Source organism: Sceloporus occidentalis, unplaced genomic scaffold, assembly GCF_023333645.1.
Source record: "Sceloporus occidentalis isolate IW3139 unplaced genomic scaffold, rSceOcc1.0.p SCAF_4, whole genome shotgun sequence".
Lineage (NCBI taxonomy): Eukaryota > Metazoa > Chordata > Lepidosauria > Squamata > Phrynosomatidae > Sceloporus > Sceloporus occidentalis.
Window position 1 is genome coordinate 174,811,541 of NW_028316984.1, and position 22,780 is coordinate 174,834,320.

The 22,780-nt window shown below is 41.2% G+C and overlaps 2 protein-coding genes across 7 annotated transcripts in view; one reads left to right on the top strand and one right to left on the bottom strand.

Moving 5' to 3' along the window:
* The window catches only part of EFCAB11 (EF-hand calcium binding domain 11), a 56,643-nt gene extending 34,376 nt beyond the window's left edge, over positions 1-22,267 (bottom strand). The window contains exons 1-6 of one of the 6 annotated variants that reach the window (XM_089523580.1): positions 21,649-21,758; positions 19,747-19,842; positions 17,423-17,468; positions 13,235-13,336; positions 10,806-10,896; positions 5,134-5,266 (exon numbers count right to left, since the gene is read on the bottom strand). In XM_089523580.1, the coding sequence (XP_089379706.1) occupies positions 5,260-5,266; positions 10,806-10,896; positions 13,235-13,336; positions 17,423-17,468; positions 19,747-19,842; positions 21,649-21,711 (405 nt within the window). In that variant the 5' untranslated portion in view covers positions 21,712-21,758 and the 3' untranslated portion in view covers positions 5,134-5,259. The other 5 variants (XM_089523577.1, XM_089523579.1, XM_089523576.1 and 2 more) reach the window with 5 other exon arrangements.
* A 66-nt stretch (positions 22,268-22,333) lies between these two features.
* Positions 22,334-22,780, top strand: part of LOC149315035 (tyrosyl-DNA phosphodiesterase 1-like) — a 32,171-nt gene continuing 31,724 nt past the window's right edge. The window contains exon 1 of the mRNA XM_089522376.1: positions 22,334-22,416. The gene's annotated coding sequence lies outside the window, so the exon portion shown is untranslated. The remainder of the gene's footprint in view (positions 22,417-22,780) is intronic.

The following is a 22,780-nucleotide window of genomic DNA, read 5'->3' on the forward strand; positions in this document are numbered from 1 at the left end:
AAATACACACACGGATTGGAGGTACAGAAACCATACAAGCATAAAATGAACAAACAAACAAAATGAAATTGCAAGAGGTGTACAAAATCTCCAGCAAAATTCACTAAAAAAGTGACTGAACGTGTATAAATATGACACCTGCTTAAAATTGTTTAGTTTTTTCCAAAGTAGAGGCAGTTCATAAATTCTAGATATATTCTCTTTCTTTACTCCAGATTGAACAAAGTTCAGTTTGTAAAAATAGTTAAGTGAAAAGAACATGCATGAGGATGTTTTGGGAGGTGGGAATAAGATTTCCAACATTTTAGTTCCAATCAAATTTATGTTGAAATGTCCCATTGATTTTTATATAATGTATTTTCATATAACTGCACCTACAATTGCAATGTATAAAATTTAATCCGTGTAAAGAAGATTTAAAGACTTGGAAAGAAGCCTATGAAAAAACAAGGTCTCCCAGATTGTGGCTTTCTCATTTGTGAAAGGAAGATTTTTTTTCCCCTCCTTAAGTGAACAAGACTTAAGATGGGTTTAAGGTTCACTCCAAAGATGGAAGAAAGAAAGCACGGTGATCTTATTAAAAGAAGAATTGTTTAGCTAGGTCACACTGAACATAAAAGAACAGGATCATAGTTTTATGCTCAGAAAAAGTAGGGGAAAGGGAAATGCTTATTGCATATACAGTATTCCTATATAAAAGCATAACATAGCCTACATGTGAATTAAAACAGTTTTAAGATAATAGTAAAATCTGAAAATATGTTTTATTTAACTATATAGATAAAAACCATGCCTTATGAGGAGAGAGTTAGGGAGCTGGGTATTTTTATCCTGGAGAAGAGATGGTTAAGAGGTGATATGATAGCCCTGTTTAAGTATTTGAAGGGATGTCATACTGAGAATGGAGCAAGCTTGTTTTCTGTTGCTCCAGACAATAGGACCCAGAACAATGGATGCAAGCTACAGGAAAAGAGATTCCACCTCAACATCAGGAGGAACTTCCTGACAGTGAGAGTTGTTTGGAATTACCTCTTAGTAATTACTTAGAGTTAGCATGATGTAGTGCCGTGATGGCGAACCTATGCCACATGTGCCAGAAGTGGCACTCCGGGCCGTTTCGCCGGGCAGGGCCCTTGGGGAAGGAGAAACAGGCACACGTGTGCCTGTTCCTCCTTCTCCCTGCCATTTTCGGGCCTCCCACTGTCTCTCGGAGACAGTGGGAAGCAAGAAAATGGCACTGGGCAGAAGGAGCCAGAGGGGCGCACCTCTGGCTACTCCTCCCAGCCTTTTCCTGGCCTTCAGTTGCCTATTGGAGACAACTGGAGGCTGGGAAAAGGTTGGGGGGGAGGCGGAGTGACCAGCGCGTGCCAGTTGCTCCTCCCCAGAGACCTTTCCCAGCCTCCAACTGTCTCCAGAAAGACAGCTGGGGGCAGGAAAAGGCCCCTGAGGAGGGGCAGTGGTGGTGTGTCATGTCCTGGGCTCCGTTAGGGGCCCTTCCTCCCCCATACCTCTCTCCTGAGAGAGAGATCTGGGGCAGTAAAGGCCGTGGGGGAACCAAGGACAGCGGCGTGCCACGTCCTGGGCTCCGTTGCGGCCCTTCCAGCCCGAGACTTCCCTCCAAAGAGAGAGATCTGGGGCTGGAAAGGCCATGGAAGAGCCCAGGACAGCAGCGTGCCTGGTCCTGTGCTCCATTGCGGCCCTTCTAGTCCCACACCTCCCTCCGAAGAGAGAGATCTGGGGCTGGAAGGGCTGTGGGGGAGCCCAGTACGGCTCCGTGCCAGCAAACTCCGGAGGACAGTGCACCGTCCTCCACAGCCCATTTGCTGGCCTCTGATAGCCCCAAAAGGGACCCTCAGGGGTCGGCAAACTCCGGAGAACAGTGCGCCTGTCAGCGCAACTGCTGGGGTCCAACAACCACTGTCAGCAACTCAAACGAGTCCTGGGGTTAAATCAGACCCTTGGAGCAGAGCTGGCAAATTTCCAGAAGCCGAAGCGTGGCTCCAAAGTCAAAGTTGGGATGACAGCAACTGGATGTCTTCCAACTCCTACTTCAAACCCACACCACACCCTTGCAACTCCTGGGCTTATATAGTCTCCAGACTATGTGGTCTCCCAAACCCAGTGAGTTCAGGTGTGTAACCATGTCATGTGCCTCCTGTGCAATCTAGACACATGGTTTCATCAGCCATGGCTACGTGCACTTGGGCACTGAAGTGTCCTTGAGCCAATGAGCTTCAGCTGGGCTGATCAGCCTTGCCACTCTGCTGAATGCTCATGGCCAAACACACACACATCAAGCATTTCCCTGTGTGCTGTGTTTTAACCCTTCAAATCCCTGACAGCGCCATCCTCCACGGCCCGTTTGCCGGCCTCTGATGGCCCCAAAAGGGACCCTCAGAAGAAGCCCCGCCCCTTGGGTGGAAGCCCCGCCCCCTTGGGTGGAAGCCCCGGCCCCATCCTGGGGATAGAAGCCCCGCCCACAGCATGCAAAGTGGAAAAGGTTCACCATCACTGGTGTAGTGCTTTGAATAGTGAACTATGACTGTGCACTAAGGTTCACATCCCTGCTCAGCCATGGAAGCCCACAGGATGACCCTTGGGCAATTCAATTTCAGCCTCAGAAGAAAGCAACGGTAAATGCTTTCTTAACAAATCTTACCATGAAAACACCAACCATAAGTCAGGCACGCAAAAGCAACAAATACTCAGCCATGCGAAACACTACTGTAATAGATACATAATCTACTCCAGGGAAGGATATACAGTCGGCTCTTCTTATACACGGATTTGTTATACACGGATTCAAGCATACAGTTTGAAAATGTTCAAAAAAAGTATAAATTTCAAATATCAAACCTTAATTTTCCATTTTTTATAAGGGACACCATTTTGCTATGTCATGATATTTAATGGGACTTCAGCATACACGGATTTTGTTATACACGGGGGACCTTGGAACCAAACCCCTGCGTATAACAAGGGTCCACTGTACAACAAAAGTGGTAAAGGTACAGCTCCCTACACCATTCGTATGACCTCCAAGGGCCTCCACCACATTTCTTTTTTTTACCTAAAGTGCTTCTCCCACACCTTTATTAGAGAATGTTTCTAGGAAAGAAATGAGGAATTTCTCAGAAGCTTGATTATCTAATGTGGAGTAATGTCCAATAGCAAATTCTTCATTTCAGGGAGGAAAAATAAAGTAATATTTTATGAAATGCAAGTTCAGTCTGGGTGAGTAGAATGTATTTTGAATCCAATTCTACACATCCAAAATGGTGAGGACTCTTTTTAAAAAAATGAAACAAACACATCCAAGAATTATACAATCGGACAGGAGTATGAATCACGCAGCTGTCCAGATTTTGTAGAACTGCAGTTCCCTGAATTCTTCACCTTTGGCTCTGCTGCTAAGATTTGAAGTCCAACAACATCTCAGGGTAACATGATTCCCATCCTTGTCCTAGTCTTTAGAGGTTATTCTGCAGAGATAGTACTTTATGCACATGCAGCTGCATACATATTTGAATATGTAGGCTGAAACACAGTAGCTTAAGAAAAGAGAACAACAAAGAAGGATGACTGCAGACATCCCCAGAACTGGAATGATACTGCACTGTGTACTATGTTCCCATGGCAACTAGCCATGGGAAGATGAATGTTTCATATTCACTCTGCTCTGCGATACATGCCTAAATCAAAATTTCATAAACAGCAAAAGATCCTAAGTGAAGATATCTATTAAATAAAAAACAGGTTGTTTATACATTTATACAGGTTATTTATATATTACTGCATAATTATAGAAAAGAAATGATGAGATAATTTTGGAAGGGAGTAAATATATACAGATATTAATATACACACACACAGTGGGATATAAGTAAGTATAAATCAGGGTAAAATATACAGCACAAAAAAATGTACTACATTCTGCGGATTAATATCATTTCATGAATCCTGATACAACAAATTGTAGAAGCAGTAATAGGCAGCAGACACTCTGCTGTCCTTTCTCTGATGTTCAGAAGAATATAGGGGCTCTTATGGGGTTAAAGCATAGGCTCTGCAGATTACCCCTGAACATCATGCTGGTTTTTTTAACATCATATACCAGGTTTCTGTACACTCGGGAGAGCAAATCAGTCTAGCATAAAAGAAAAAGAATTTTTGTAGATTTATTTGCTAGACCCAGATAACTAGAACTACTGGTATCACTAAAGCATACAAAATAGACCTGCTGTCTTCTCCTATTTGATATCACATCACTGTTTATAGAAGTTAGCTAGCAAACAAAGGTTATAACAAAACAAAGGTTATAAAATGTTATTAAGAATTTAATTTATTAATAACTTCTGTGTTTAACTTTCAAATAACAAACTTCTACTACTGAACTTCCTATAACAACAACAAAAGTTACCGTTGATATTCGGTGTATATACACTGTAGAAATAATGCAGTTTGACAATAACTGCCATGGCTCTATCCTACATATTCCTGGGATTTGTAGTTTAAGTAAGGCACCAGCATACTTTGGCAGAGGCTATGGACCTTTTAAAACTAAAAGTTCCAGGATTCCATAGGACGGAGCTACAGCACTTAAAGTGGTGCCAAATGACATTATTTCTACCGTGTAGATGCACCCATTGTCTTGCAACCGTAGATAATGTTACCAGGTATCTTCTGCTGGGTTAATAATTCTATCAGTACAATGGACACTCTTAATGCGGTCTTACTGAATTAAGAAAGTGAGAAAAAGACAGTCTAAAAGCAGGGCAACAGTAGCCTGAAGTAAAAGAATTTTGAAGCCATTCTCCTTTCCAGCCAAATGTTTTCAGTAGAGAGCGTAACACTGAAGTATATGGACTAGCAACACTTTAAAAAACCCATTATATAGCTCAGTGGGTAGCATTTAATGATTCATTAAGACCCAGGAATTCTGGCAAACCTACCTTACCAGACTGCAAAGGAGCTCTCTTAAAGCTCTGGAATTTAAAACAGTGATAATATCTATAGACTTTATTTACAATATCTAAAGTTAAAAACAGAGGTGATCTAACAGTCACAAAATACAGAGTCCTTTATTCTAACAATGCATGTTTGTCAAAATAATTTTTCAGGCCTCTGGCATAGATTTGGTTTAATGTGCTGTTTTTACCATGGTTATTACATAGTTTTCAGTTTTGTGAAGCAAATTCAGACAGCTGAAACCTAGTCTTCCCTGCTATTCAGTTGCTTATTCAGTTGCTTTATGACTTCTTATTCTCTGTAAAGGAAACACACTGTCTCATTAGCAGGAAATATATACTGCATGGTTGAAAAGCTTGGAGTGGGTGCTGGGACCCAGCTCTCCTTCCTCACATTTAGGCTGATTTCTTAGTCCAGAGTACTCTGTGCTACTTTTACTCCAATGGCTCAATGGAGTTCTGGGATTTGTAGTTTTGTGAGATATTTAACCTTCTTTGTCAGAGCTCTGGTGCCACAACAAATTACAAATCCTAGGGTTCCGTAGGATGGAGCCACGATAGTTAAAGCAGTGTCAAACTGCTTTACCTCTGCAGTGTGGCAGCAGCCTAGATCTCCTTATTCAACTATGCAAGCTACTAACCCTGAATGTGAAAGGCCAAACAGGTGCAGCCTTGTTTGTCCACTGACCTTATAAGCTAATAGGTTGTGGAGTGGGGGTCATCTTCTGGGGTGCAATGTCTCTTCTGCCCCTCTGTATTCTTGAATAAGGAATATGTCCCTAATTATCAGAGGTTAATTTAAGAGCCATTTGTTATTTGTGGTAGACCACAGTCAGAGGTCTTTCCAACTTGGAAAAGCTAGCAATCACAGCCCTTGGTATGATGACAAGGGTGTCTGAGGGAGAAATGAAAGGAGGCCTTTTTCCGGTTTAACTCAGTTGTTCTGAAACTTTGGTCCACCGGCCATTTGGAACTTCAGCTCCCAGAGCCTCCAGCCACTTTGACCAACGCTCAGGGAATGTGAAAAGTAAAGTTTAGAACACCTGGAAGACCAAAGTTTGAGAACCACAAGAGTTTGTGAGAGTTCAGGCACAACTGGAGTTGGATACAGATTATAACACTGGTAGAAGTAGCCAGCCAATTTTCACACTTGTTGTTATAAAGACTTTTACTTACTCAACTGTACTTTGTTGTGTTTTTTTAAGTTCTGCTTTTGTTTTTCTGAAGATTGTGAGAGTCTCAGCCACTTCCACACATAAAAACCATCTAATATTGGTCCAAATTTTAAGGCACCTATATAGTAAGCTCAAGGGTTGGTGACAGGACCTTAGGACTAAATTTGAGTGAGGAACTTGGATGGGACACACCATCACACCTTTCTCCTTGAGTCCTCTGGCATACACAGAGGGCTTGGTAGGAGTGTCGAGGTCATCTTTCAATTTCATTGCTAATGGTAAAATAATAAACACTATGAATCTTTTCTACTGATTAGGACGGTCATCATTTCTGGACAGTTGGAAAAGAACAGCAGAAATGAGGTCTCCAGGGTAGGGACCTAGATGGGTTTAAACTTGTCCACCAAAGATGTCACTTATCCCTCGTGAGAGGATTTATGAATGTTTACCTTGAAATGCCGTACATAAATACATATGCTTTTTTCCAGAAACAAAAAATTATTTTTGGTTGAGGGTTGTGCATCTCGACTGCCTTTAAATACTGACAGAATGAGTACATTGGCAGCTGCAAACCCTCCACTGGCTTCAGCTGAGAGCTAGGTTGAAGGGAAGGACACAACCTGTTTCCTTCCTTCAAGCTTGAGCTTACAAGCCCAATAGTAGCAATAAGAAGTACATTTCTGTACTACTTACCAATGTACTAAGTGGTTTACAAAGTGTAAGCTAATTGCCCCCAACAAACTGGGTATTCATTTTAGTAACCTACAGAAGGATGCCAGGCTGAGTCGACCTGGAGCCCCTGACTGGTATTAAACTCACAACCTTGTGGTTTATGAGTGAGTGGCTGCAGTACAGGCATTTAACCACTGTGCCACCAGGGCTCCTGGCGGTCCAAATTTGTTTAGAACTTTGAAAAGTTTACAACTCTCAGAATTGTCCAGTGAGCATGCCATACTGGTTGGGAGAGGATCTGGGAGTCATTGTCCAAAAAGGGATCTTTTCCTAGCATTGAATTCATTCCATGAGGTCCTTCATGTCATGTTTTAAAAGACCACAGGGAGGAACCAGTCTTGAAGAAGAGCATCTTCTCATAGCCCTATCGCATTTTGTTGGAAGCACTTCTTTGCTGATGAAGAGAGGAAACAGCTGTTCCTACCACCAGCTCCACAAGTAGGGCTACTATACCCCCTATGAGACTGATGTTTAATGGCACCAGCAGTTGACTCCAGTGCCAGGAGACAGATGCCCTTATCCAGCCAAGGAAATCCATGCACCCATACAATCATAGAATGCAAAGAGACTTCAAGAGTCATCAAATCCAATCCCCTGCCATAGGCAATCAAAACATCCCCCGACAGATGGCCATCCAGCCTCTTTTTATAAAATCTCCCAAGAAGGAGACTCCACCACACTCTGAGGGAGCATATTCCACTGTCATTCCTCTGGGAACAGATCAGTTTGGTTGGCTCAAGAACTACGAGTATAAATGAGAAATTCATCTGAGTGAAGATATTTGCAGCACACAGTGTACAATGGAAATGCTCACTCTGATCTGCAAACATGTGTTCAGTTTCATGAAACCAATGCAGTGGGCATAAACTGCATCAACACACAACTGTTCACCCAATTTATATGAAGATCTTGATCAGGCAAGTGATAGGCGCATAGGAGTCTACTGCTGCACAGTGATCTTCTTAGCTGTATCAAGAGTGAGATGGAGGAGATAAAAAGGGAGAGGCTTTCCTTTTCTTTGTCCTGTTCTCCATCTCTCTCATTTCTGATTCACCCCATGGGTGCAAAAAACTTGTAAAGGAAATATAAAACTAGCACTTAATATTGTAAGATGCAAGTCTTTCCCAGAATGTTTTTGCCAGCAGCTCTCTGAATGATACCTTGTGGAGAGGATGCCTGCTTTGAATTATGACAAGAACCACAACTCATTTTGCTGGAATACAGTGATTTATCACCTGATCATTCTGCCTGACCTGCTACATCAATTTAAAATCGTGCTAACAAACAGAAAATGCTGTAGAAGGCTGTGGTTTAAAAATAACAACACCAATCTACTACAGATCCCACACATTAGTAAGACCCCAAGTAATTTATAAATTAATAATCTACTAAAGAGCTGTTGGAATGATTACATAATAATTCTCTGGTTTCACTTTTACCAATGAACTACTCAGAGGTCTAGCACCAAGCATACTCCAGATTAAGATTAATGCCAGAAATCCATACTCCAGATTAAGATTAATGCCAGAAATCCACTGATGCTGTCTTGTCTCTTGACAGGAAGGCATGAATGCTCTGAGAATGGCCTTTTGTTGTTTGTAATTGAACAGAGTAGTGAGACTAATATTTGTACACCTGCTTAACTATGTGACAATCTAGCTTCCTGGCACACCTGGTATAGGTTGAATATGCTTGGAAGAAAAGAGAGCAAGAGAAAGCTATTATCAGTACAGCAGAACACGTTTGTGGATTTCCCCCGAAGAATACAACGAAGCACCTGATGATTTTATTTGGACTGGAGACAACAGCATAAAAGGAAGCTGAAGTGTATTCAGTCTATTACAGCAACTAAGTATGTTGTATCATCTAGGTCAACTAATGAGATCACCTGACACTGAACTCCCTGGAGATGAAAACTGTTATGCATGCACTGAAAAATATGAAATAATGTAGCCATTTATTTTGAAAAGCAAAATAATGCCAGACTAAAATGAGGATTAACATTTACATGAAAGATTATCAAAGTCACATATTATTATCCAGCACTGTTTATCTATCCTTTTTTCATTAGTTGCCTTTAAAAGGTTATTTAGCACCACCAAATGGATCTCTTGTTAGTTTATGTTCATTTTAGTGTTCCACATGTTCTGTAAAGATTAATATATTGCCTGATAAAAGTTTTATGCTGTGTAACTTCCCAAAATGTATTGGTCTGAAACTGAAATACTATGTTTTTTCTAATGACAAGGAAAGCTTTGTTTAAAACACTGCTATTTCAAAGAGCACATCATAAGTAAGGAGAATAAAATTAATAAGTACAATTATAAATGTGCAGTTTTCATGTGCATGTTAGACACACATTGATACAAACTCACTCACTCACTCACACATAACAGCTCAGACAACTACATGACCTAATCCACTAGTTTTATTTGTGTAAGCGTGGAGTATATTCCTAGGCAGCCTGTGTGTAATACAGAATTTCTTAATGACTTGTGTTGTGTACTTCAGTGGTGTGTATTTTCTAATAATAATTTGAAAAGTTTCCCTGCAGCTACTGGAAACATAAAAAGCATCAATATTTTAACTTTATTGCATACTGTACTATTTTTTCTAGAGTATAGTTATAAAACAGGCTCCGGAACTTTGTAATACTTTTCTTTTGTACAGCATTTTATTCTATTTTATCTACTCTACAACTGTTGTAGAGCAAATGTTAATGTTAATTTTCAAAACAGATCACATAGTTGACAAAACAGCACAAACTCTTCGTGTCCACAGGTGCCTCATACGTTGAGTTTAACACCTGTGTAACATACACTGCTCTCAAGTTTTGTGCATGACACATAGCTAGTGGATAAAAATAAAAATGAACACAACGTAGAACGTAGAGCACTATGTCTTAACTTTTGTCATTTCACCCTTTGTCAAGCCCATATTGGAGCACATTGGTTTCTGGGTTGTTATGTTCCCAAGTAGTGAGGAAGGCAGAATTACTGTGTGTATAGGCTTTCCCTTCATTGTGATGTCTTGGCACAGTTAATGGCCATGCTGTAAGACGAATGAGTGAGTTCTGACTTAAACCCAGAGCTGAAGAACCAAAGAACCAAGGAATTGTGCTTTAAACATAGCTAAAGGACCAAACAAGATGGTTCCGTGCAAAGCATTGATGTGACAAAGGTATCTGGCAACCGAGGCGAGGAAAGTCTGAAAACTTGGAAGCTGAAGCGGGGTGCCGTCCAGGTGTGACGAACCATGACCGGGAAGGTGCTTATCTCCTGAGTCGCCATGAAGAGGAACTGACAGGACAATGGAGGGCTTTGAACAGAACGAGTTGCTTTGAACATGGACTGATCTGAACAACCTGTCTCTCCTCCCAAAAGAAGAAGTTGAGTAATGGGCCGCAATATTGCGAGACTTCAGCAGCCAAAGTCAGAGGGAAGAAAAAGTATAAAGACCCTGGACTTTCACCTCCATTTTGTTGGCATCTACCGCGGCAACGGTGTCATCCCCAGCCTTCGAGAACAACTGATCAATGTTCGGCGGAAGGAAAGTGTGTGTGAGTATTGTATGAATGTGTGAGTGAAAGAGCTCTTGATAATGAATGTTTGTGTTACTTGTGTGATTTAATAAATGTTACATGCATGGTGTTTAAAACCAAATTTGGTGTCTCAATGTCTGTGTCAGCCCTACTGTGAATAAGTCCCCAGAGAGGGAGATTTTCATTACACGCTCTCAGGATAAACAGGTAGCCCTTACAATCTTGGGCATAACAATGCTGGGTGTGGTGAGGGGAAGAAGGACAGAAGATGGAGCAGGAAGCTGCTATCCTCAAGGGAATTCCCTTCATATAGGCAAATTGTATGTGGTGGATGATATCAAGCCCTGTCTACATTTTAGAAACATAGACAAATCATTCTATTTGCCTTACCTGAATACTTCAACAATGATCCTCTCTGGCAACTTTGGTGCAACAATATTAAAGGCTTTTTTCAAGTCTTCAAAAGATAAAAATCCATTACCTTTTTGCAGAAGAGAGGAAGAGAACAAGATAAAAAATACATGCTGAAAAATATTTAGATATTCAGAACGGTGCATTTCTAAATCAGGATGTAAATATGTAAAATTAAATCTTAACATTACTGAAACCCAGGGCTCCACAGTATCAGATGGGAGCTAAAAAGGATCTAATTATTTCTTCAAAAGTTCATAAAGTATCAGGTGCACTAGATCTATTTGTTGTGCATGGGTTTACTTTACTACTTATGTAATACCTTTGCTTTCAATAACCATGGTTTACCTGTATTCTTACTGTAATTTTTGACTTTTAGAAGACTTTGAACCATCTTTGTTCACAAGCAGAAAGCCAATATGATTTTGAAATCAAGTGTCAAAGTGGATTCAAAGCTCCCTTTGATTGTAAGGCCTACTAAATATCCTTGGCTGACTTACTATCAGCTATACTTTGCTAGTAAGGCCCCAGAGAGGCAAGAGGGGAAGAGAGGCTGGTCACCCACAATTGCCAAGAAACACTGCAGCCCCAATCAGGGGCCCAGAGACTCAAACAGCAATGGGGAAGTGAGTCTGTCCATCTGCTGCTGCTGAGGAACACTGCAGTCCCAGCTATACATTTAATATATTTAGTATCGTATTGAGAAGGGAATGACCTCTTACATACAAACTCCTGCCCTGGCAGCTCTTTCAGAAATCACTGCCAAGGAGTGGTGCTTCTTCCAGCATCTCTCTAAGCAGTATTACTGTACTGACCTGTATATAAGTCAACCCAGGATTTTAGGGTCAATTTTTGGGCATAAAATTTTCAAATTATAGTTACGTATATGGTCAATACAAAAACCAGACAGACTACATAATCAGATCATGAACCCCAAATCCTAGAAAATGATGTGGAAGCTGCAATAAAAGAAATTAGGAAAAATAAATCATCAGAACAGATGATATTTCAATTGAACTGCTTCAATCCACACATACAGAATCAATTCAAGTGTTAATTAAAATATGCCAACCAATATGGAAAACAAAATGATCGTCAACAGATTTGAAAAAATCAATATACATCCTCATCCACAAAAAAGGACACACAAAAGACTGTAGCAACTATAGGACCATAGCATTAATTTCCCAGGTAAACAAAATTATGCTCAAAAGTCTGCAGCATGGACTCCAATCATATATGGAGAGAGAAATCCCAGAGGTGCAAGTGGGGTTCAGAAAACAAACAGGCACCAGGGACCACATAGCAAAAATATGATGGTGAATGGTGCACACCAAAGAATTCCAGAAGAAAATCAGCATGCGCTTTATGGATTATACTTTATAGATTGCTTTGACTACATAGATCACATAAAGCTATAGAATGCTGTTAAAGAAATGGGAGTAACATACATTAGACGTGATAAGAAATCTTTACTTAGGACAAGAAGCTACTGTTAGAAAGTGCGAAGATGAAAGTACAAAGGCAGGCTTACGGCTGAACATAAGCAGAACAAAAATAATGACAGTGGAGGAACTATACAAATTCAACCTAAATAATGAGGAAAATGAATAGTAAAAGGTTTCCCATAGCTTGCAGTCAAGAAATTAGTAGGAGACTAGGAATGGGAAGGGCAGCTATGAAAGAATTGTATAAGATCCTAAAGGGTAAAGCTATGCAACAGAGCATTCTAACTTTATTAGAATCATCCAAGCCATTGTATTCCCCACCACCATGTACGGATGTGAGAGCTGGACATTGAAGAAAATGGATAGGAAAAAAATCAACTCATTTGAGATGTAGTGCAGGAGAAGAGTGTTGGGATACATTGGACGGCCAAAAAGACAAACCAATAGGTCTTGGAACATATTAAGCCTGAACTCTCCCTGAAAGTCATGATGATTAAAGTGAGGCTGTTGTACTTTGGCAACATCATGAGAAGGCATGACTCATTAGAAAAGAAAATAATTCTAGGAAAGGTGGAGGGTAGTAGAAGTAGAGGAAAACCACACACCAGATGTCTAGACTCAATCAGGGAGGTCACAGGCCTGCAGGACCTGAGCAGAGCAGTTGAGGGCAGGAAAGAGCACTCTTCTCCAGCACTACATCTCAAATGAGATGATTTTTTCCTATCCATTTTCCTGAGGACAGGATCTTGGAGATGTCTAATCCACAAGGTCACCATGAGTTGAGGTTGACTTGAGGGCAGTTAACAACAACTAACAATATACTTTGTTCAAATGCTTGCAGACATAGCAGGAATAGGGTGAAACAATATCGTATACTACCTTGACCTGAAAAAAATGGCACAGTTAAAGTGTAACAAAAAACTATCAATAAGTCATGAAAAATCATAGAGGAAAACTTACACTGTCTGTCAAAAACAGTGAATAGATGCCTTATTTCACTATGGTAAAAATGGGCAGACTTCTTTGTACTCATAAGTCTGAGAAATTCTTCAAGCGAGACACCTAAAATAAATAAAAAAGGAATGGGCATATATCAACAAAATCATACCATTATTCCTCCTCAAAATACTTGTAACTTAAACAGCATAGTAGGCATTGTCTAATCCACTGACTAAACATAAAACTAAATTGCCTATGTAATGATTTATGGTAAACAGAACTTCAATAGACACTGATCATCTAGTGTATATTAAGTCAAGCTTTAAATAAAATTATCCTACTCACAAGCCAGTGCTGTAGTCTCAGGAATGTTACGTAGAGTTGAAAATATTATCTTACTGATTTTTGGAAAGTTAACAGATGACCAGAGTAACAGAGTAATATGTTCTACAGCATATTTCCTTCTAGTCAAATTCCTTCAAGCTTTTACAATTGAATACTTATAGATGTACACTGGGTGAAATAAAATGAAAACCATCCCCCAGAGGAACAGACAATATTGGAAGAATACTTTGCCTTCCACAGTGCTGTCAGGGATTTGAAGGGTTAAAACACAGCACACAGGGAAATGCTTGATGTTTGTGTGTTTGGCCATGAGCATTCAGCAGAGTGGCAAGGCTGATCAGCACAGCTGAAGCTCATTGGCTCAAGGACACTCCAGTGTCCAAGTGCACGTAGCCATGGATGATGAAACATGTATCTGGATTGCACAGGAGACACATGACATGGTTACACACCTGAACTCACTGGGTTTGGGAGACCACATGGTCTGGAGACGATGGCCTGTTACAGACAGCCAAAATAAAGCTGCTTCGAGTCACATTGCAGGTATGGTATTTCAATGATGCATGAATCCTAAGAGTCTGGAAGCTTCACCAAAGCTGCACTCCAGTCCTTAGGACTGGAGCGTGGCTTTGGTGCGGCCTTTGGACTCTTAGGACACATGTATCATTGAAATACCATACCTCCAAAGTGACTCGAAGCAGCTTTATTTTGGCTGTCTGTAACAGGCCTATATAAACCCAGGGGTTGCAAGGGATAGCTTGTGGGTTTGAAGTAGGAATTGGATTGGTATGGTTTGGAGTTTTAGAGATCTGGATTTGTATAATAGCACTGTGAATAAACAGCACTTTGGGGACTTTGTTTCTCTGGTGATTTATCAGAAGAAGCTACAGCATCATTTTGCTGTGTGTCCCCGGAGGGTCCTGCATTGCTGCAGTTCCTGGAAGACATCCAGTTGCTGTCATCCCAATTGGACTTTGGAGCCACGCTTCAGCTTCTGGAAATTGCCAGCTCTGCTAAAAGGGTCTGATTTAACCCCAGGACTCGTTTGAGTTGCTGATAGTGGTTGTTGGACCCCAGCAGTTGCGCTGACAAGTGCAGCATCCTGTGAATCTGTAAAACTGTCTCCAGATAAATCCTTTTGCATGAGGTCTGCTGACATGACTCAGCCTGTTTCTTCCCATATGTATAGGTGGTAAAACAGGACAGTTCAAAATCAACTGCATATAATATCATAACATGTCTGAAAACATTATTCAGATCAGAACACATAATTTGTTCATATTTATCAAAAATAAAGTAAGCTAGCAAAGACAATCCTCACTTGGGCTATCGCTATGACCAGTACAATTTATTTAGTCTTGTATGCTACCATTTTTCTGCAAAACCTTCCAAAAAGCACTTAGACTTTGCTACTACTTTGAGAGGAGAAAAGTCATGTGCTATTTTAAATCTACAGCTAAGCTGCATGTGTTTGCGTTCCTTTTTAAAAAAAATACTTTGTGTTTGTATATTTCCTTGGTTGTTTACATACATAAACAGATAAATATGCATGGGGAATAGTCCAAGAGGAAGACAATACTGTTTCCAGAGCATAGCACTGGGTCAAACAGTGTTACTAATAAAATATAAGTTATGACTACCAAAAGATGAACTGAACAGTATCTTCTCATGTCAATGCCTAATATGCCTCCCAAATATTCAGTATTTGAATTTGCCTACTGTGACATGTTATGCCTAAATACACTGAAGGCACCAGATCCTGTCTGATCTTGTAAGATAAGCAGGATCAGCCCTGGTTAGTACTTGGATAAGAGACTGCCAACAAATACCAGATACTATAGGCTGTATGTCAGAGAAAGGAATTGGCAAAACCACTTCTGAGTATTCCTTACCTAAGAAAACCCTATGAAATGCACTGTATTGTCATAAATCAACAGATGACTTGAAAGCACACACAATACCAAATTATATTATAGGGTTTCTTTCTATTTTTTGCTAGCCCTGAGTTAGGCGATTAATTCAGCACCCTGACCCAAAAAAAATGCCACTCTAAATCACTACACCACACTGGTTCTCAGGCAGTATCTTAGTCTGAGTTAATGCTCTTTCACCAAGAGGCAGGACCTATGTAGCTCAATTAGACTTTCTGCCCAGTGTGGTAGAAAAGAGCCATCCAGTTTAAAACAAGTGCCAAAGAAGTAAAGATTCATATACATACATATAAAGAAAAAATATCAGATTTACACATTTTAGCCCATTCAATAGTGGGGCTATGAAAGAAAAACCCACACTGAGAAATAGAATACCTTCTGGCTGCTGCAGCAAAGGAACAGAGTCTATAACTAGCACTTTCAGTAGAAGTGCCTTCGATGTTCAATTGATAGAGAACCTATCTTGTGATTTTCTTGCCAATATTTGTTTGGGAGAAGCATTTTATTCCTCTTAGGCTGAGAGAGTGTGACTTGTCCAAAATCACCCAGTGGATTTCTATGGCTAGTGGAGGGAATGCTCAGTAGATGAGCCTCATCTTCCAAAAGGCTTTCCTGCTTTCTGTTGGGAGAAAGGGCTTGCTGTTCTTCCAAAGACTCTCTCCCACTTAGAAGTTAAATCTGCTCACCTTCCCTTTTTGAGGAGGCAGCTGTCTTAATCCCTTATGATGTCTCCAAAGAAGAGTGTTCATAATTTTGGAGCATGTATTTGGGGACAAGTTCAGAACTTTGGATAGCTATGCATAGTCTAGAATTAAATTCCAAGGGGATTCACTGCACCCCTGATAGAGGAACTACCAGATCCCTCTGCCCCAAGAACCTGCTTTACCATCAGCTATCTGGACCACTAGTAGATCTCTGGGTGAAGGGAATGTTTCTCCATCATCAACAGAGTGAGGACAGGAGGGACAGGTCCCTGGCTACTCATCTCTGGGATTGCATTAGTCTTGTGTCAGTAGGGCATTAAGCGTGACTTCAGTCCTGCTACAAAGTATGGAGTACCTAGAAAATTCAGAAAGCTGTTCTAATGCCAGCTGACCTGCCTTAGAGTTCTAGTTGTCCTTATGAGTTGTTCTAGCTCCAAGTACTTTATGGAGAATTATTCCCCCTCCATACACACACACTTCTGTAATCCACCCATAAATTTGAGGTTCCAACTGACAGTACTGAGCTGTGTACTAATCCCATTCTCTTCACAGATATAATCACCTACAGGGAAGAGATACCCAAAAGGAAAAACTGTTTTAGTTTTACATATTCTAGAGGACTCAAAGATGCAACAGCAGAAGAAAACTGAAGTTTCAGTAAGACAGGACTTCAAACCACACTAAGGCTTGATGTGCATAGGTCCTGTCTCTTGGCGAGTAGGCATTAATGTAGAGGAAAACACCCTACTCCATGGCTGGAAAACATATTATACTTTTTTTTAACCTTTAAGAAATGTTACATCTTCCCTTAACAGCTCCAGTGTTTTTGTAACTTCAAAATATTATCAAATTATATTTTTACTTTCATGGTTCCTTGTTGTATGACTTGTGTTAGGTCTTGGGATGATTTGGTATTCAGCCTCAATTTTTTCACATCTCCTTCTCATATGAACACCTAGTATTGCTGGCATTATTCCCAGACCTAGTACCCCCAGGTTGGAAGGCCAGCTGAACAAGATCACCATTCTTTGCTTACTAAATCTTGCTGGATGGTGCTACATTCACAGAAACAAGGCTCATCTTTGGATTCAGAATTCTCTTGGGTTCAGTTTAATGTTACATTCTCTAACTGTACAGCTAGGTCAAAAGGACTAGGCAAATCCTTTCAAGCTTTCAAGATCTCATGACAATCTTTTTTTTTAAATGAACATCTGATGCTTGCATAATACCAGGCTGATTTTGATTGATGGAGGCCATGACTGAATCCACTTCCACCTAAAATTTAAACAAAAAAATAGCAGCATTAATGAATGATCCCATATATTTTCTTCTAGTTTGTGCTACATTTTCATTTCTTACCTATAGATAAACTGATTCTGTAAAACTATCAGGCTATTCGCACACATAGGTTTTAATTAAAATGCTTGCTCCAGTTATCTGAAAATTAAGGCATGATCCAGCCAAAGTTAAGCATTTTGAAGAATAAAGTATGCTTAATTACCCTACACTGAAACTAATAAGACTTCAAAGTGCTTAACTTGGCATATTATTATTATTATTAAACTTTATTTCTATAGCGCTGTAATTATACACAGCGCTGTACAAAGTCGGTAAAATTAGGAGTAAATAAAAGCCTGCCCAAGGCATACATTCTAAGATAATAACAATTAAAAGAGGAATAGATAAAATTACCATATAGAAAAGAAAAAACAAATTAAAAACATCAACTATAAAACAAATCACATCACATCAAATATTGTCAGACAGCCAGATGACAATCACAAATTCCCTGAGAACGCTTCCCTAAACAATATGGTTTTCAGCTCAGCCTTAAAGCTGGTTAGGGAAGTGATGAGCCGTGCATGCAGAAGAAGAAGGTTCCAGGAATGAGGGGCAGCAAGAGAGATGGGACGGATCCGGGATGGGGCAGAGGAGATCCTGGGTTGAAAGAGGAGACTTTGGCTGCCAGAGCGGAGAGTGCAAGTAGGGATGTAGGGAGAGAGAAGATCAGTTAAATAAAGAGGGGCCAGCCCATGCAGGGCTTTAAAGGTGAGTAGCAGAAGTTTGTACCTGATGCGGAAAGGAAAAGGGGGCCAGTAAAGGGAAGACAACAGAGGGGAGACATGATCATAACGGCGAGCGAGTGAAATAATGCGTGCAGCTGAATGCTGAACAGAAATTAATGGGTGGAGATGAGAGAGGGGAAGCCCTGCCAGGAGGAGGTTATAGTAGTCTAATCGTGAGACCACTAGGGCATGGACCAGTGTTTTTGCGGTAGAAGCTGAGAGGTATGGACGGATTTTGGCGATATTATAGAGAAAAAAATCTCATGTCATATCATGTTCCCATGTTCTTCCTGAAGTACATACTAAAGTTACATAAGCATTAAAGTCTAACAGCCTACTAGAGAGAATCCAGCTTCTGCAATATATGAGTACTCCTACTACATTCCCCTGAATCTAATCATTAGGCATGAGTGCTCATGTTAATATAGTCAAAACAGCATCATCCATGCACACGAGGAACATAAGATGTCTGACTTCAGGGGAAATAAAATGAAAAAGCAGATAGGGTGGAATAGAGCATCCTGGGGAGCACCATGGCTGACGATTGGAACACTAAACAGGGACACCTTACAGTGAAACATTTTGTTGGAAGTCTCATCTGTCCATCATAAAAATTTAAATGTACTTCATGACATGGAGCTACAGACAAGAAATATTTATTATATCCTACAGAAGCAATACATGTAGAAATACTAAGTATATCTACTGTTGTTGAAATGAGATGTTGAGGTTTGGGACACCTTATTAAAATAAAAGACAGTGGCAACACTAACACCAGCAACACCAACATTAATTACTGTATATAAATGGAGGAATTCCCAATGTAATGTAGGGCAGTATAGGTAAGGAACTGAAAGCATGTAGCTAAGCAGAAAACAAAGAGGAGACAAGCTCCACTGGCTCTAAGATGGTCAACTGTTTATTCAGTGTTTAAAAAGCCCAATGCGCTTCAGCTGTATATATGTATATGTACTTATATGTGTGTATACATACACAGAAATGCTGCAGTATCTATTCCCTTTATCTCTATGGTCTTGTATTTTGAAGAGTGTTCACAACTCCAGTGATTTCGTTTGAAGGGTATGTACAACTTTGTTTAGAACTATATGGATATTTTTGTACCACAGTTTGATGAGTGTTGTCCTATCTTTTTAAATATTATATCAAGTGTATTTATATGCATTTTCAGCCCCTGGGGAAGGTCTAGTGTGGCTGAAATGTGTTGGGCTTTTTAAACACTGAATAAACTGTTGACCATCTTAGAGCATGGGGAGCTTGTCTCCTCTTTGTTTGGCTGCAACGTAACACAGAACCAACTCTTTCATTAAACCTCAGACATGTAGTTTGGAAAACCCACCTTTGAAGACTTTATATACATTGCTACATTATATAAACTATTAAATATCTGATTTTTTATGAGTAGTACTTAGCGTGTTTAAAGAATATGCAAACATCTCAAAATAGGAAGTGAGGAAAACGAAATGTACCTTTGAAGGCTTATAGCCAAAAAGCATCACGACAGCAACCTTGTAGTCCTCCCTGCTTAAATATCCTTTCTTGTCCTCATCACATGCTTCAAATGCCTAAAGAAAATAAAGATTTAAAAAAGAACACTTCACTTAACTGTAAGTATAATATGTTACTATTTCTAGTAACATATTATACTGCCTTTTATTTATTCCAAACACTTTTATACTATACAAGTCATTTCCATAGAGTGTTTTACAATGCCACAACGAAAGAGTAAAATGTGATGTGGTAGCATACTCTTCAACAAACGCTTGGCAGATAAAAACTAGTGACACTGAAGTATGATCAAGGTGGCAAAAGTTACTAATGAGGAAGAAGACACAAGCACTGAGAAGTTGCAGCAGTTTGCTTTTGCCTGAACCTATTTGGAAAGGCGAGACTTCGCCTCGTCTCTTCTCCTCGGCGTTCAGTTAATTGACTGCAAATTACGTTTGCATTTTGAACTCACTTTGTCGCAACTGAAGTAAACTGAGGACAAGGCAAAGAGAGAGGAGGAGAGAGGACCTGGGAAATTTAAAAGCAGCTGAAAAAATGGGAAGGCAGAGGATTAACTGAGACTATCCCTGCCAAATTGGAACAGTTGGAGGGTATGCAGAGATAGAAACCCAGTCTGCAGCTGCACTGCAGAAATAGTCCTGTTTGACACCACTTTAACTGCCATGGCTCAGTGCTGTGGAATTCTGGGAACAGAGCTATGCTCTGGTGAGGCAACAAACTACAGTTCCCAGAAATTCCATAGCATTTAGCCACGGCGATTCAAGACGTATCAAACCGAATTGTTTCTGCAGCGCAGATGCTTCCCCAGACACCATTTTGCCATCGAAGTATGAAGCCACCAGCACTGCAGGAGAAACGCAGGACAGGAAGTGGTAAGAAGCTGGCACTCCAGGCTTCTAACAGCGTGAGATGTAAAATGGCAGCAAACCAAAATGAGTATCTTGCACCCAAGCAGAGCCTACCTGACCAATCAGCACCTACAGCATCCTCCCCATCTCCTTCCATGTATACGTGTGTCTGGTGAAAACAAGGATGGCAGTAACAGATCAAGGCAAAGAGATGCCAGATAGTTCTGAGAAAACCACAATCAGGCTATGAACACAACAGCACTCTTCAGCAAAGATTCACTTTTACAGCATTTTGAACTTCTCTCCTCAACAGCCACTAAAGTAGCCAGAAGAATAAGAAGAACGCTGTCAGCAGAACTGGTCTAGATGACAAACCAAAGGCAAGTGAGGACCTGCAAGCACTCCAATACAGCTTGAATGCATGTGAAGAGGCATATCTAAGACTTGCAGTGAAAGAGAGGATGTATGTCTGCGCTGGACCAGGGGAAGTGGGGAGGAGGGTGGGCGTGTCTGTGTGTGTCAAACGTTTGGACTCCAGCTCGCAGAAGCCTCAGCCATGTTGGCCAACAGTCTAGGATTCTGGGAGCTGAAGTCCAAAATGCCTTGAAGGGCACAGTTTGGAGAACACTGCACTATCTATACTCTTCAAGTGTTGCTGTTCCAGTTTAACTGCTCTGGCTGCTTCCTGTTGCATTCTGGGGTTTGTAGTTCAGTGAGGCCTAAGCCTCACTGGCTGAATACTCTAAAGCAGTGGTCCTCAAACTGCCCTTTAAAGGATGTTGGACTTCATCTTCCAGAATCCCAAGCTATTGGCCAACATGGCTGAGGCTTCTGGGAGCTGAAGTCCAAAACTCTCCTAAAGGGTACAGTTTGGGGACGATTGTTCTAAAGGCCCCTCCCTAAACTACAAATTCCAGAATGCAACAGGAGGCAGCCAAAGAGCAGTTAAAGTGAAGTAGCAACAGGGTCTAGTGAGATAATCTCCGCAGATGGGCAACTACAGCGACCACCTACCTTCGCCCACCGCTTCCTAAAGCAATGCCCGCCCCCCTCAGCCTTTTCAAGCCCGGCGCGCATCTCTCACGACACCGGAAGTCCCTCCAAGCTCCCCGTAGCAACCGAACCGCGCTCAGCTCAACTTCCGGTTAGCAACCAAACACACCCCTCTCATTGGCCGGAGAAGACCGGAAGTGGGAAATAGACGGGAAAGGGTCTTTCTTTTGGCCCCGCCTCTCTCAGACCCTTGAGCCAATTGGAACGTTGGACTACTGGATGTTATAGCGCTACGCTCTTATGGAGCTGCTTTCCCACTTTGACGGCTCTGGCTGCCTCCCGTTGCATTCTGGGATCTGTAGTTTAGGGACAGGCACTTAGAATGCTCAGCCAGAGAGCTCTTAGGCCTCACTGAACTACAAGCCTCAGAATGCAACATAAAAGTGGAATAGCAGCTCTATTAGAGTGTAGTGTGGTAATCTATGAAACCTGGGCAAAGTCACACTCTCTCAGCCTCAGAGGAAGAAGGCAAGGGCAAAACCTTCCCCTGAACCAACCTTGCCAAGAAAACCCCAGGATAGAATTGCCATAAGACTTGAAGGCACGCAAAAAACAATCTCTGAACCTCAATACTATTGGCTGGCAAGAAGTGCCAATCACTATGTCTTCCCCGGAAGCGGAAGTTGCCTCTGTTAGCACCGCCCCTCTTTCTGTCAATCACTTGGGAAGAAGTGTGTTGAATGGGACTCATTTTCTCTTCTGGAGGCGCTTAGAAGAAGAGAAGCAGAGGCAGGTTTCTCTTCCGTCTCTTTCCTGTTTAGTCCTGTTCACACTGCAGGAATAATCCAGTCTGAGGCCGCTTTCACTGCCCTGGCTCACTGCTAGGGATCCTGGGAACTGTAGTTTATTGTGACATCACTGGTGCCACAATAAACTGCAATTCCCAGGATCCCCTAGCAGTGAGCCAGGGCAGTTAAAGCGGCCTCAGACTGGATTATTCCTGCAGTGTGTTTGGGCACTTTGTGCCTCTTCATAGACTTCCTGCGCACTACAGAAATAGTCCATCTTGACCCCACTTTAACTGCCAAGGCTCCATGCTAGGGAATCCTGGGAATTGTAGTTTCCTGTGGCACCAGAGCGCTCTGGCAGGGAA